The 13,166-nt window shown below is 43.5% G+C and overlaps 1 protein-coding gene across 3 annotated transcripts in view; it reads left to right on the top strand.

The window, feature by feature from the left end:
• The window catches only part of ric1 (RIC1 homolog, RAB6A GEF complex partner 1), a 48,541-nt gene that overhangs the window by 25,805 nt on the left and 9,570 nt on the right, over positions 1 to 13,166 (top strand). Inside the window, exons 5-26 of one of the 3 annotated variants that reach the window (XM_085164664.1) lie at positions 1,432 to 1,577; positions 1,671 to 1,807; positions 3,938 to 4,029; positions 4,723 to 4,811; positions 5,577 to 5,721; positions 5,807 to 5,855; positions 5,971 to 6,147; positions 6,242 to 6,454; positions 6,684 to 6,722; positions 7,053 to 7,163; positions 7,923 to 8,012; positions 8,125 to 8,285; positions 8,916 to 9,054; positions 9,146 to 9,262; positions 9,405 to 9,812; positions 10,405 to 10,716; positions 10,912 to 11,070; positions 11,331 to 11,467; positions 11,589 to 11,869; positions 12,050 to 12,262; positions 12,347 to 12,524; positions 12,615 to 12,803. In XM_085164664.1, the coding sequence (XP_085020790.1) occupies positions 1,432 to 1,577; positions 1,671 to 1,807; positions 3,938 to 4,029; positions 4,723 to 4,811; positions 5,577 to 5,721; positions 5,807 to 5,855; positions 5,971 to 6,147; positions 6,242 to 6,454; positions 6,684 to 6,722; positions 7,053 to 7,163; positions 7,923 to 8,012; positions 8,125 to 8,285; positions 8,916 to 9,054; positions 9,146 to 9,262; positions 9,405 to 9,812; positions 10,405 to 10,716; positions 10,912 to 11,070; positions 11,331 to 11,467; positions 11,589 to 11,869; positions 12,050 to 12,262; positions 12,347 to 12,524; positions 12,615 to 12,803 (3,582 nt within the window). Of the gene's footprint in view, positions 1 to 1,431; positions 1,578 to 1,670; positions 1,808 to 3,937; positions 4,030 to 4,722; positions 4,812 to 5,576; positions 5,722 to 5,806; positions 5,856 to 5,970; positions 6,148 to 6,241; positions 6,455 to 6,683; positions 6,723 to 7,052; positions 7,164 to 7,922; positions 8,013 to 8,124; positions 8,286 to 8,915; positions 9,055 to 9,145; positions 9,263 to 9,404; positions 9,813 to 10,404; positions 10,717 to 10,911; positions 11,071 to 11,330; positions 11,468 to 11,588; positions 11,870 to 12,049; positions 12,263 to 12,346; positions 12,804 to 13,166 lie in introns of all 3 variants that reach the window. The other 2 variants (XM_085164661.1, XM_085164663.1) reach the window with 2 other exon arrangements.

Here is a 13,166-nt window from a genome sequence, read left to right on the forward strand (position 1 = left end):
CATCTGTAAATATTGGTGATGATCTGAACCAAAAAATTTCAAATTAGGATTAATCACCCAAAAAAGACCTGGTGCCATTCATTTTCAGTTCATGTCCAGTTCTTATGTAACTTGGCATACTTCAGCCTTTCTTCCTGTTTCTCTTTCTTAAGAATGTTTTCCTGGTAGCCACCCATTTCCAATGAAGCTTCAGGGAACAGTAGATGGACCAACCAAAGGGCACGTTCTGCAAACCACTTCAAGATATGCCAACTTTGCGGTTAATGGCACTTGCAAATTCTCTTGTTGGTGGAAAAATGAGATTTTATGCATGTCAACTTGTTAAAATCTACAATGAGTTCTTTGCTCAGTTGTTTGTGGAGAAACAACACTGGTTTATCCTCTCAGTTAGAGGTCATTTATGCTTAAATGATAGGTCAGTGTTGAGCGGCTTAATGAACAACAACAAATAAAGAAACATTCCTGTAAAACTGGTCAGGTAAGGAGTGGACTGAAAATGAGTGAAAAAGCAGCCAATGTAAAAAGAAGAACTTTGATCTTCAGAAATCGCAGAGAAATATTGCTCAAGACTATTTTCCAAAATGTATAGTTAGTGTAGCTCCCTGGACACACAAAGTGAGGGGAGGCACTAGAACGATGGAGCCAGTCTAATACAATTGCTTTCTTCTCTATGGTGGTTTGAGTTTTGTGTTGTTTTAGTTTCTGTCTTTGTTCCAGCTATAACCCACATGTCCTGGAGCTTGACGTGTTTGACGTTTAATGAGTGACAAGAACTTTTACTGTTTCTTTTTGTCCACCTTTTTGTTTTTGTTTGTATTGTTCCGTGTTCATCTGCCATTTCTCCTCCGCTGTCTGTGCTCGACAGAGATTACGGGGTAGTCATCTGAATTCGAGCGCTCTGTTGGCATTTCACAGGCACAGCTTGATTGTGCAGGAGATGAGTGGGTGTCTCCTGCTGCGTGAAGCTGCAGTAAAAGACGTTGCCTCCTCCACAGTGTCAGTCCACTGTGCTTAGAGCCTTTGCTTCCCTTCATTTTTCCACTTGCTCACTCTCGGCTGTTGTCGTCGTGCCTTCCTCGGTGTTAAACCTCTCCCCCCCCCCCCTTTTTTTTTTTTCTTCTTTTTTTTTTTTAGGATACAATGAAGTACTTTACCCACACAAACACACTGTTGTTTGTTCTCATGTGTGTTAAAAGATAGGGAGACTTGGCACTAGCAGCTACATGGCCTCATCACAGCTGCCCAGTAAAACTTTCAGTCTTCACACGGGGCACAGCTGGATGATGAATAGCCCACTGTTTTCTGTCTTGTTATGTTGTTTCTACCCTGCCTACCTAGCTTCCCCCCCTGCTTTCTTTTACTAACTTCTTTTTTTCCCCTGTTCCTTTGATTAATATTTAATTTTTTAAAAAAAAAACTTCTTCCCACTAGCCTGCAGTCCCTCCAGGAGGATTTGCTGGTGTGTACCGCAGACGGTTATCTCCATGTGCTGCATTGGGATGGGCTCGGCAGCAATGGACGCAAGGCCATCTGCCTTACTACAATCCCCTTCTCATTGGACCTGCAGTCTGCTCGAGGTTAAAAGATCAATGCACTCTGCTCAAATACAACAGAGTAACATTAAAACAAAATCAGCCTACAGTAGTTTTTCTCCCTCCCTGTGTATTTAGGTGGCCCTTCTCTGGACCTGGAGGGGGTTCATATCCGCTGTATGGAGTACTGTGTGACCCTGGATGGCTTTGCTGTCGTACTGAGTGACGGACGCCTGGGCTTTATCACCCCACTGAGCAACACCATCACTGCAGACGTAAGGATGCTCACAGACACGCACTGGTCACGTTAAAGCACACAGACAAAACAGTTGAATTAGTCATTTTCCACACCGTCGTAATAATCGTAGTCGAGACATTGTGCGCAGTTGGCCCTTTGTTTATGTGCAGTACACAGCAGGAGACTGTTTGTGTCAGATCTGTTCTCACTGCTCAAACTATGTTTGGTTTAAGCGAGGGTGCTGCAGGCCGGCCACATGCCATCCACCCGTCCGCAGTGAATTCTTGAATAATTACCTGCTCTATTTTCACATGGGCAAAATCACATTACACAGACGTTATAGTAGGGAGCTGGCAGCGTAAGGGCCATTAAATGTCCAAGACGACAGAGTCAGACCTTTGCTTTCTCACATAGCGTTCCACTCAGAAATGCTCAAGGCTGCAGTGCATGTGTGAAAACTGCTGTTGTTATGGCATTAAATAGCCAATTTATTATTACAGGACACCTGACACCACGATGATGGGAACACTATAAGCCCTATTTCATGCAGCCAAATCACTAACAGCATAATGATTTCTCTGTTTTGTGAAGATAACCATGCTTTTTATTCTGCAAATAAATTGAGTGCTCTGGTTGGCTTTTAGTAGACTAGAACAGCTTGTTTCAGGATATAAAGTTCAGAATTTCTTTTTTTTGTAGTTTTGCTTCTGTAGCTTTTCAATCAGACAGTCACTATGTGATTGAAGTGCACACTTTCAGCTTCAATTCAAAGGGTTTTACGAAACCTTTATATTGACTATTTAGCAATTATGGCCATTTTTTTATACACATTTACACATTCAAGTTTATTGGACAAACTAGCGCAATTTTAAATAGAGGTTGTGTTATTACTTGGATGAAAATCATTTTCAGTCAATGACTGCCTAAAGTCTTGAAAACATGGACATAGAAAGTGTTGTTTGCTCCCTGGAGATGCTCTGCTTGGCCTTTTCTGCAGTCACCTTCAGGTGTTTGTGAAGCTCCCTGCGTTCAGTTTTATCTTCAGTAACTGAAAAGCTGCTATACTCGAGTGAGATCAGGTGACAGACTTGGCCATTGAAGAATATCCCATTTCTTTGCCTTAACTTTTACAGTATTCTTTGGGTCATTATCCATGTGCACTGTGAAGCTTTGTCTGTTTTGCAGCATTTGGCTGAATCTGAGCAGAGAGTATAGCCATGTACACTTCAGAGTTCTTCCTGCTACTTCTATAAACCTTCTTACATCATCAATAAATACTAGTGAGCCCACTCCACTGGCTCCCATACATGCTGTAACACTGTAGCCACCACATTTAAAATGATGTGAGCTGATGGATCACCATCTCACACTCTTCTCTCCTTTGTCTGCTTTGTTTTGAATAAGAACCTGGTTTTAAAACTGCTTTTCAGTCAATTGTCCAATTTATTATGAGCCTCTGAAAAGCTGAAACTGTATAAAAACGGCTCTAATTTTGAACAAATGCAAAATTTCTGTGAAACTTTTTGAATTAAAGCTTAAAATCTGCACTTTAATTACATTGATTGTGGTGGTGATGTACAGAGGCAAAGCCACAAAAAGTGTGTCTGCTTATGGACCTAATTTGTTTGTGTGGAAAGTTTTGAATACCATTTATTTTTATCATTTTATTTATTTATTTATTTTCCAAGATATACATTTTTAATAGTGGCAGGAATTAGTCCCTTCCTGATTTACTGTCAGAAACTCCGATATACTTGCTTTTTCACCATGCAGGAGATGCACAGCAGTACTTCCAGAGAGCAATTATGCACACTAATAATGCAACATGTTCAAGTACACACAAAGCCAGAACAAAATGTTATTAATAATATTGCGGTAATGACTCAGTTGCAGAGCTTGTGGCTTTTAGTGTTCTTAGCACGGTGAGGACCGTAATGACCATCAGGAAAAACATTTTCTTGCATCTCAGCTTACCGTTAATATTTTGGCTGGAAAATAGACAGTGGGTGTTGATTTTTAACATCAAGACATAAATGTCAGTTACAAATTGTGACCAATCGAGTGATGATGCGCTTCACGCTCAGATTTGTTATCTTTTCGTTTTTTTGACAGTCGGCAGCATTTTACTGTTACCTGTTATTCAAGAAGGCTTCTTGTGTGTGTCCAGCAGTTGCAGGGTGTCTGGGCAGCGGATGTGACTGATGGCACCTGTGTGGCTGTCAACAACAAGTACAGGCTGATGGCCTTTGGCTGCGCCAGGTACATGTCTCTGCAAACGTCTCCCTCTATCGCCGTCTCCCTACATCGTTTACAGGGCAGTGCTGGAAAGCGATCTTGGGTGTGTTTGTTGAATGTGTGTGTGTGTGTGTGTGTGTGTGTGTGTGTGTGTGTGTGTGTGGTACAGAGAGGTTGTTGTCAGTGTGGTGTGTGTGTGTGTCCAGTGTGAGAATCTGTCAGTTTGTGTTTGCTGAGGCTAACTAGTGTGTACTCGTCAGGAACTCCTCACGCAGTGCAATAACGCCAGGTTGGCAGGAATTTCTCTCCATGCTGCTTCCTTCTCCCCTTTACCATGTTTCGGACACTATTTTCTACACTGTTTTGTACTTTATTTTTCAAAAGATTGGAAATGTATAAAGTACAAATGTTTTACTAAAGTCTTTACATATTTGAAAACAAGCTTAAGCAAAAATATCGGCAGGGAGCAACTGCAGACATCCGATTTTTAAGCATCTGTGTTTAATGGCATTCACATACAGTACAGATGCTGAGCTTGTGTTGCTGTTTTAATTGTTTTCATGTATGTTTGTCTCATATTAACGTGCAAAGAGATGCACAAACATGCTGGGGGAAGCACACAGCACAGAATTGTAGCTAGGCCGTGACGTTTCATGCAGTTCCTCTCATCTTACACAACATGTTACGCTGGTTGAAATGCGTGTGTTGTCATTGCAGCGGCTCGGTGCTGGTGTACATGATCGACACCACAACAGGGTCGATGCAGCTCTCCCACAAACTGGAGCTCACTCCAAAACACTACCCAGGTATCCTCATTTTACCCTCAATTCTTGTGTCTTGCTTTTTCACTCCTTTTTCAACTTAGCTTAGCTCCACTTAGCATCCTTTTACAGGATGTAATGTACATTCCTTCAGCTTTCTGTCTTTCTCTTTGTGTAGCTGATATCCTGCATCACTTTTGTTGGATTTGTGGTCCAAAGCCATAGCTCACCCTAGTGGCTGAACTGCCTTATAGACCCATGGCTGTTTAAACAATGAAAATGGCTGGTGTCTTCCTCTTGCTTTGTAGTTAAGAGCTTAGTGTAAAGACACCTTACTTTAAACTCCCGCAGAGTTTGAGGCAAGGTGTGTCATGCAATTCTCCTCCTCTTTAATTAAATAGCAGCTCAATTCCTGTAATATTATCCCAGTTGCATCACATTCTACAAACTAAGCCCTCATTAGGTTACCATTAGGTAATATCATTCTGATTTTATATAAATGTTTTTATCTACAAGGGCCAAATGTGGCACAGTTTTACCTGCAGTGGCCTTTCTGCACATTCAGTCGACTGTCATTACATGTTTGTTAAAATCCCAGTGAATCTAGGAAAGCACAAAGTGTTTGTGCAGAATCAACAGTATTGCTCTTTTGATGTCACCCAATGTGATGCCATTCACAGATTTTGCTCCTCATTACGTAAAAAATGAAAACAACAGAACTTGGTGCATAAGTAAAATAGAAAAAGAAAAAGTCCAATACAACAGTAAAACAGAAATGTTGTAATTTCTGTGCATTCTTTGCCTTTTCAGACATCTACAACAAGACGGGCCCTGTCAAACTAATCTGCTGGTCACCTGACTGCAGCGTTGTCATGGTTACATGGGAGTGCGGCGGCCTGTCGCTGTGGAGCGTCTTCGGAGCTCACCTCATCTGCACTCTGGGAGAGGACTTCATGTGAGTGAAGGCACAAATGCGGCCCTGCTACATTCATACAGCGTGTTCGTTTGTAAGGATTTTTGTGTGTGTTTGCTCCCTTTAGACATCGATCTGATGGTACCAAGAAAGACCCCCTTAAAATCAGCTCTATGGTATGTAGACGTTTGTTTTAAGAGTGAAAAAATCAAAATAAAAGTCTTTATTTGTAATAGAGGTGAAAACTTTTTTTTTTTTGTATGCTGAATCTTGCACTTTGCCCCTTTCTAGAGCTGGGGTGCAGAAGGCTACCACCTATGGGTGCTCCCTCACAAACAGGAGAGGAGAAGACAAGAGGAGCAGGAGCAGGATGTGGAGATGGTTGCACCTCCTAACTCCAGCGCTTTGCAGGCTGGCATACTGCAATTCCACTTCATTAAGAGCGCCCTCACAGTCAACCCATGCACGGTAAGAAGATGCACGGTGCTGATGGAAGCATCACCGCACACACGCGCCATGCCCTGCATTTATGCTCGGTTTGCTCCTTTCTTGGCTGTTGCAGAGTAACCAGGAGCAGGTGTTACTCCACGGTGAAGACCGCCTCTACCTGACCTGCGGTGACCCCACACAGATCCATAGCAACTCTGACACACACCCACACACACACTTACACCCGCGCGACGGCAGCCCACTGCACCCGCCCCCCAACCCCGACTCCTCTCTCTCTCAGGGACTCAGCACTTTACTCGGACACAAGCACTGGCACGTGGTCCAGGTAAGGATGTGCTTCCTCCTGCTGCTCTGCAAACTTCCTGTATGTCATTATCAAGAATAAGTTAGTGCACAGAAACTGCAGTCATTTCTGGATTATGAAAGACAGACGCAAATAAACTGAGTAACCTGAAGCGGCCTGTGTGTGTCTGTCAAGTTCAGTAAATCTAAAATTTAGCTCATTGTCTTTTTGTCTTTTTTTTATTTTTTATTGAATTGTATTTGTCCTCTAGATTCACAGCACATACCTAGAGAGCAACTGGCCTATACGGGTAAGTGTGTGTGTGTTTGACTTTAATGTGGATCTCAGTGATGTTTGATAAATAGATGCACGCATTCAGTTTTTATAAAGTAAGCTTGTTTTATATGCAGAAGATAAATATGAAGTATAGTCCTCTTTTTATATGGAAAGTTTTGGCTTGGTTGCCTCTGGCCTCCAAAGCTAATTTTTATATGATGTAATGCTCTATAAACAAGCTCAACTTAACTTTAAAAAAATGTCATCACACTGGTAGCAAAACCAGTGAGAGCTGTTTTTAGTTTTATGGAGTTGCTCGTTTTCTGTGTCAACACTTGAAATTGGTCTGTGTATGTTTGTAAAGTTTGCAGCCATAGACACAGCAGGCCAGTGCATGGCTGTAGCAGGGAGGCGAGGCTTTGCACACTACTCCTTGTTTACAAGGAAATGGAAGCTGTTTGGAAATATCACTCAGGTATGTTGACACCTTAATAGATGACTTTGGTGCAGTGATCAATAGGTGGTCAATGACGGAAGAATCTCATCTGAGCTCTAAGATACTTTTATTTTGTCCACACGTTGAAAATACTGCCACTGTAATAAAGACAAATGTGCCAGGAATAACTTGTAACTTCTTTTTTTTTTGTGAATATGAATACACACCTAGCCATGCAGTCTGTCTTCACAAGCATTTGTGAGAGAATGGGTCGTCCTAAAGAGTTCACTGAATTTCATTGTGGGGCTGTAATAGGATGCCACTGATGTAATAAGCCCGTTTGTGACATGTTACATGTTAGGTGTTACTGAAAGGTGGAAGCATTTAGGAACCACAGCAACTGAACCACAAAGTGACAGACCACATGAAGTCATAGCGCAGGGTCGCTAAGTGCTGCCTAGACGCATAGTGTGTAAAAGTCACTCTGCTGACTCAATAACTGCAGAGCTGCAAACCTCCTCTGGCATTAACATCAGCACAAAAACTGTGTGTCAGGAGCTTCACAGTGTGGGTTTCCAGATCCAGACAGCTTCTATAAGTGTGTTTATAGGTGGCTCAGTATTTTTGTCCATATATTGTTTGTGTGTATGTGCGTGGGGAAAGCTATTCCATGCAAAAGCTCTAAAAATGCAGTTGAAAATAAAATTAGAATAACAGTCTGTTTAAAAAATGAATTTGTGCACAAAAGTGTTTTTGTTGGACAGTACCTGATAAATGTGTTGTTGCTTTTTTCTGCAGGAGCAGAACATGACAGTCACAGGAGGTCTGGCTTGGTGGAATGACTTTGTGGTGGTGGCCTGTTACAATTTTATAGACCAGCAGGAGCAGGTGAGACTGAAGCACCACCTATAATACCACCGTGTCAAAAATCCCTTTGGTTTTTTGGTCTAATCTAATGCCTGTCTTTAATTTTGATGTCTCGTCTGTGGTCTCTCTGTAGTTGAGACTCTATCAACGCTCATCCAACCTGGACAATGCCTTTGCTTCAGTTACTAAGCTACATTCTGACACTCTGCTGCTCAATGTCTTCAGAGACATGGTCATACTCTTCAGAGCCGACTGCTCCATCTGCCTTTATAGTATAGAGAGGAAGAACGACAGGTGGGCTTCTATATACACACGACTCCAGTCTTTACATCACAAATTAACCATTTTCTGAGAAGAACCTCATCTGTTGGTGTTACGCTGGGCAGGTTTTATCCAGCTCCCGAACAAATCAGTTTTTGTGCCAGTGACCGTTATGGATGGAGGGCCTTATGTTGTTGGGTCCTGCTTTCAGCTGTTCATTCATCACTTTTCACGAAGGTCATATATCTGGAACGCCTTGAGGGAATTCCCACAGATTTAATACGTCGGTTTATTTGGATTTCAGAATTTGTTTGTTTGGAATACAGTGGTCAGAGTCAAGGTTGCTCGGCTCTTATTCAGGAAATTATATGCGGGTCTTAACAAGATTTTATAAAAATGTCAAATATGATAAAAAATCATTCTTACAAATGAAACAAAAAACTATAATGAATGATTCTTGAGCTGTTGCTTTCCTGTGACCACTTCATGACTGCCAGCCTTGAACTGGTTAAACAGAAAAATCCTTTTAATGTGAAGCTGTCACAGTAGAAAATGTAGAATCGTTGTATGGTTTTCAGCTCTTTTCTTTGCATTCTTGGATTATTTTCTTTCCCGTGCATTAGTCTTCTTTCATTAAGCTCCTGATTATTATTATCATTCCAGTCCAAACCCGACAGCCAGTGTGGAGCTGCTGCAGGAGGTGTCGATGTCCCGTTACATCCCTCATCCAGCCCTTGTGGTGTCTGTCACTCTCACGTCTGTGCGCACCGAGACTGGCATCACATTAAAAGCCCCGCAGCAGGTAGTGCAGGAACACAGTAGCATACAGCAACCGCCGATCTGTAACTACAGGTGTTTTAATAATGCCTCTTGTGTGTGTGTGTGTGTGTCAGGCCTGCATGGCAGAGAGCATTATGTTAAATCTGGCTGGCCAGTTGATCATGCTACAGCGGGACCGTTCAGGACCGCAAGTACGAGAGAAAGACACGGCTGCTGTCAACAAGAAGCTGGTGAGTTCACACTGATATCTTTGCATGCAAAATGTTCTAATAATACTCATGTCCGTGCAAACAGAAATCAGACCTCACACCACTAAAACTGAATTTTAAATTTTAGACATCCCCTCATAACAGCTTTGCTTTTTTCCACTAGCTCCCATTTTGTCCCCCTGTCGTGTTGGCCCAGTGTGTGGAGAATGTTTGGACCACCTGTCGATCCAACAAGAAAAAGCGCCATCTGCTGGAGGCTCTTTGGTTGTCCTGTGGAGAAGCGGGCATGAAAGTGTGGCTGCCACTTTTCCCCCGAGACCATCGCAAACCCCACTCCTTCCTCTCCAGACGCATAATGCTGCCCTTCCACATCAACATCTACCCTTTGGCCGTGCTGTTCGAGGATGCCCTCGTACTGGGGGCAACCAATGAGACTGTGCTCTACGACGGGATGCAGGGATCCTCAGAGCCACTGGAGGCACTGTTTCCCTACTGCACAGTAGAGAGGACCTCACAGATCTACCTCCACCACATACTGAGACAGCTGCTGGTTCGCAACCTGGGTGAACAGGTACTTGGAGCAACCTGGCTCAACATATCTGCTTATTTTTATAAGGGTTTTGCTTTGCTTGGAGTAGTTTTGACTACATTCTTTGTAAGCGATAACACAGGTCCATACTGTAATCACATTAGCCTCATAATGTTCTTACCCTGAGCAAAAAACCCCTCGAAATCCAAGTCTGAAGAAACTGAGATACTTGTCGCCAAAGAGGAAGCCAGAAAAGGTGTAACTTTCCCAGGTGTTTACTCTGGAGTGACGATGGAGAGGGAAACAAAGAAAAGAAATGAGGCTTCCAGCTGTGCATTTTTAAGAGCAGATAAGGCAATTTAAGATGAGATATTTGATACTGGAATACTTTTAAATGAAAAGGTTAAACCCTACTTTTTTTAAATAAAGACCAAAAGGCACTGATCACAATGATGATGATGATCAGGGCATGATGATGACAAAGCCCTGAGAAACTTTCTTTTCAAATTTGTATGAATTTGTTTGAATTACCAAGAAATTCAGGTATGAAAATATTGATAGTCAGTGAAACGGTCGTGCGTGCGATGTTAGTATATGAGAGAATTTATTCCTTTCTTTACTGTTTCCTTTCAAGGCTTTGATGCTGGCTCAGTCATGTGCCTCCCTCCCCTACTTCCCCCATGTCATGGAGCTGATGGTTCATGTAGTGCTGGAAGAAGAGGCAACGTCACGGGAGCCCATACCCGACCCGCTGCTTCCCACCGTTGCAAAGTTCATCACAGAGTTCCCCCTGTTCCTCCAGACCATCGTCCACTGCGCCAGGAAGACTGAGTACGCCCTGTGGAACTACCTGTTTGCAGCCGTGGGAAACCCCAAAGATCTGTTTGAGGAGTGTCTCATGGCTCAGGATCTGGACACAGCGGCCTCCTATTTGATTATACTGCAGGTAACGAGCGGAGTCAACAGCTCATGTTACCACGTTCTGCATGCTCCACTTCAGTTAACTTTATAATGGCAGAGATTATTTGCATTTTCACCCTTGAAAATCTTTGGAAAACCAGAGTCTAATTTATTTTTCCAAGATCCTTAAAAAAAATCCTCAAAGTCTCAGGCGTTCCTCTTTTTCTCCTCCTCCATAAAGAATATGGAGGTTCCAGCAGTGAGCAGACAGCACGCCACTCTTCTCTTCAACACGGCTCTCGAGCAGGGCAAGTGGGACCTCTGCCGGCACATGATCAGATTCCTCAAAGCCATTGGTTCAGGGGAGATGGAGACTCCGCCCCCAACACCCACTACTCAGGTGAGGAGCTGAAAATGTTACAGGAAGACGGTGACTGTCAGTCTGTCTGGCTTCAAGCAAGGGCACCAACCTCGTACGGTTTTATCTTTATTCTGTCTTAAATTCACTGACTGTACTTTAATTATCTTTTATTGTCTCTTCCTGTTTTATTTATTTGTTTTATTCTGTGTTATTGCACAGCTCTTTCTGACTACATGCCCATGAAAAGCGCTTTTTATAAATTTTGAACTGGTAACCTTCAAACATGTTTCTGTGTTCAGGAACCCAGCTCAACTGGAGGTTTCGAGTTCTTTAGAAATCGCAGCATCAGCTTGTCTCAGTCGGCCGACTCGGTCACCACAGGAAAGTTCAACCTGCAGAAGACCTTCAGTATGCCTTCTGGATCGTCTGCTAAAGGGTACCTGCACATTATTTTGCATAAAAGGACACTAGTGGACACTAGTACTGCAGTTTGTTCAGAATGTGCTCTTCTCATCTAACTATTCCTGTCTTTTCCCTCTGTTGCATCCTCCCACCAGTCGGGATGTGGAGTGTGCAGAGAACATGTATATCGACATGATGCTGTGGCGCCACGCCCGTCACCTCCTGGAGCAGGTGCGCCTTCGTGATCTGGGATGCTTTTCTGCACAGCTGGGCTTCGAACTCATCGGCTGGTTATGTCGCGAGCGAAACCGCGTGGCCCGAGTTGATGATTTTGTGTCTGCGCTGAAGAAGCTCCATAAGGACTTCCTCTGGCCATTCCCTGTCATTCCTGTGGGAAACCTCAGCTCACCACTGAAGAATGGACGGTGCCGTACAGGTGAGTGAAGAACAGGAAAGTTTACAGAGAAATCAATTATTACTTTAAATATTTAAAGGTGATGGTTGAATATCCGTCCAGTATGGTGCCCCAGTTTGCATACTACTGACAATTCAATCCTTACATGCCATCACTGGCTTCATCGCTGTAATTCTTGCTGTTTTTCGTTGTTGTTTTCAGTGCTGAGCCCACGATTGTTGAAGTCACAGTCAGCAGACAGCCTGCTGAACAACGACATGGACACGGCACCGCCTCCGACAGCTCCTGACAACCACACCTGGATGGACGGGCTTGAGCAGAGACCCAAAGACATGGACACAGCCTCTTCTGCTCACTCGAACCAGCACTCACCACAGACTCATGAGGCCTTCCTGTCACTGCTCACCAACAAAGGTAATAAAACTTTAACAGTTATTCCGTTCTTTTGTTTTTATCCGCTTAAGCTGAACTTCATCTTTCACTCACTGCACTTTCTAGTCGAGGAGTACAGCATCGGCTCAGCCACAGACCTCACAGAGACCAGCTCAGTGGTGGATGGCGACTGGACAATGGTGGACGAGAACTCGTCCACTTTGAGCCTGAGTCAGGCCGAGCTGGAGCACATCTCCATGGAGCTGGCCAACAAAGGCCCGCACAAGTCCCAGGTGCAGCTCAGGTGGGACCCCACTCAATCTATGGTCGTTTGCTTCAGTTCAATGCAAAATCAACACGTATATTTAAGCTGCACCTTCTGTGTGTCTATCAGATATCTTCTCCATGTGTTCATGGAGGCGGGCTGCCTGGAGTGGTGTGTGGTGATTGGTTTGATCCTGCGGGATGCAAATGTCATCAAGCAGGTGATCAGCTTCCTGGACAACCCAGAGGTTCCTGCGGAAAATGTGCAGAGTGTCCGAAACGGATTATTAGCAGTCGACGCGTGGGCCTCCACAGACTGGTGGGTAATTCTGTGCTGGCACCGATATTTTTAATCTATAAAAACACGTTATGTAGGGGAGAGCAGTGTGTTCTGATTTATGAGATGTCATCTTTAGTTTGGAAATTGTGACACATTTTTATATATATATTACGCAATAGGGCAGCATGGTGGCATGGTGGTTAGCACTGTTGCCTCACAGCAAGAAGGTCCTGAGTTCAATTCCACCATCAGGCCGGGGTCTTTCTGTGTGGAGTTTGCATGTTCTCAGCATGTTTGCGTGGGTTCTCCCTGGGTACTCCAGCTTCCTCCCACAGTCCAAAGACATGCACTTTGTGGGATAGGTTAATTGAAAAATCTAAATTGCCCATGTAAGTGAATATG

This window comes from Neolamprologus multifasciatus, chromosome 7 (assembly GCF_963576455.1).
Source record: "Neolamprologus multifasciatus chromosome 7, fNeoMul1.2, whole genome shotgun sequence".
NCBI classification, from domain to species: Eukaryota; Metazoa; Chordata; class Actinopteri; order Cichliformes; family Cichlidae; genus Neolamprologus; species Neolamprologus multifasciatus.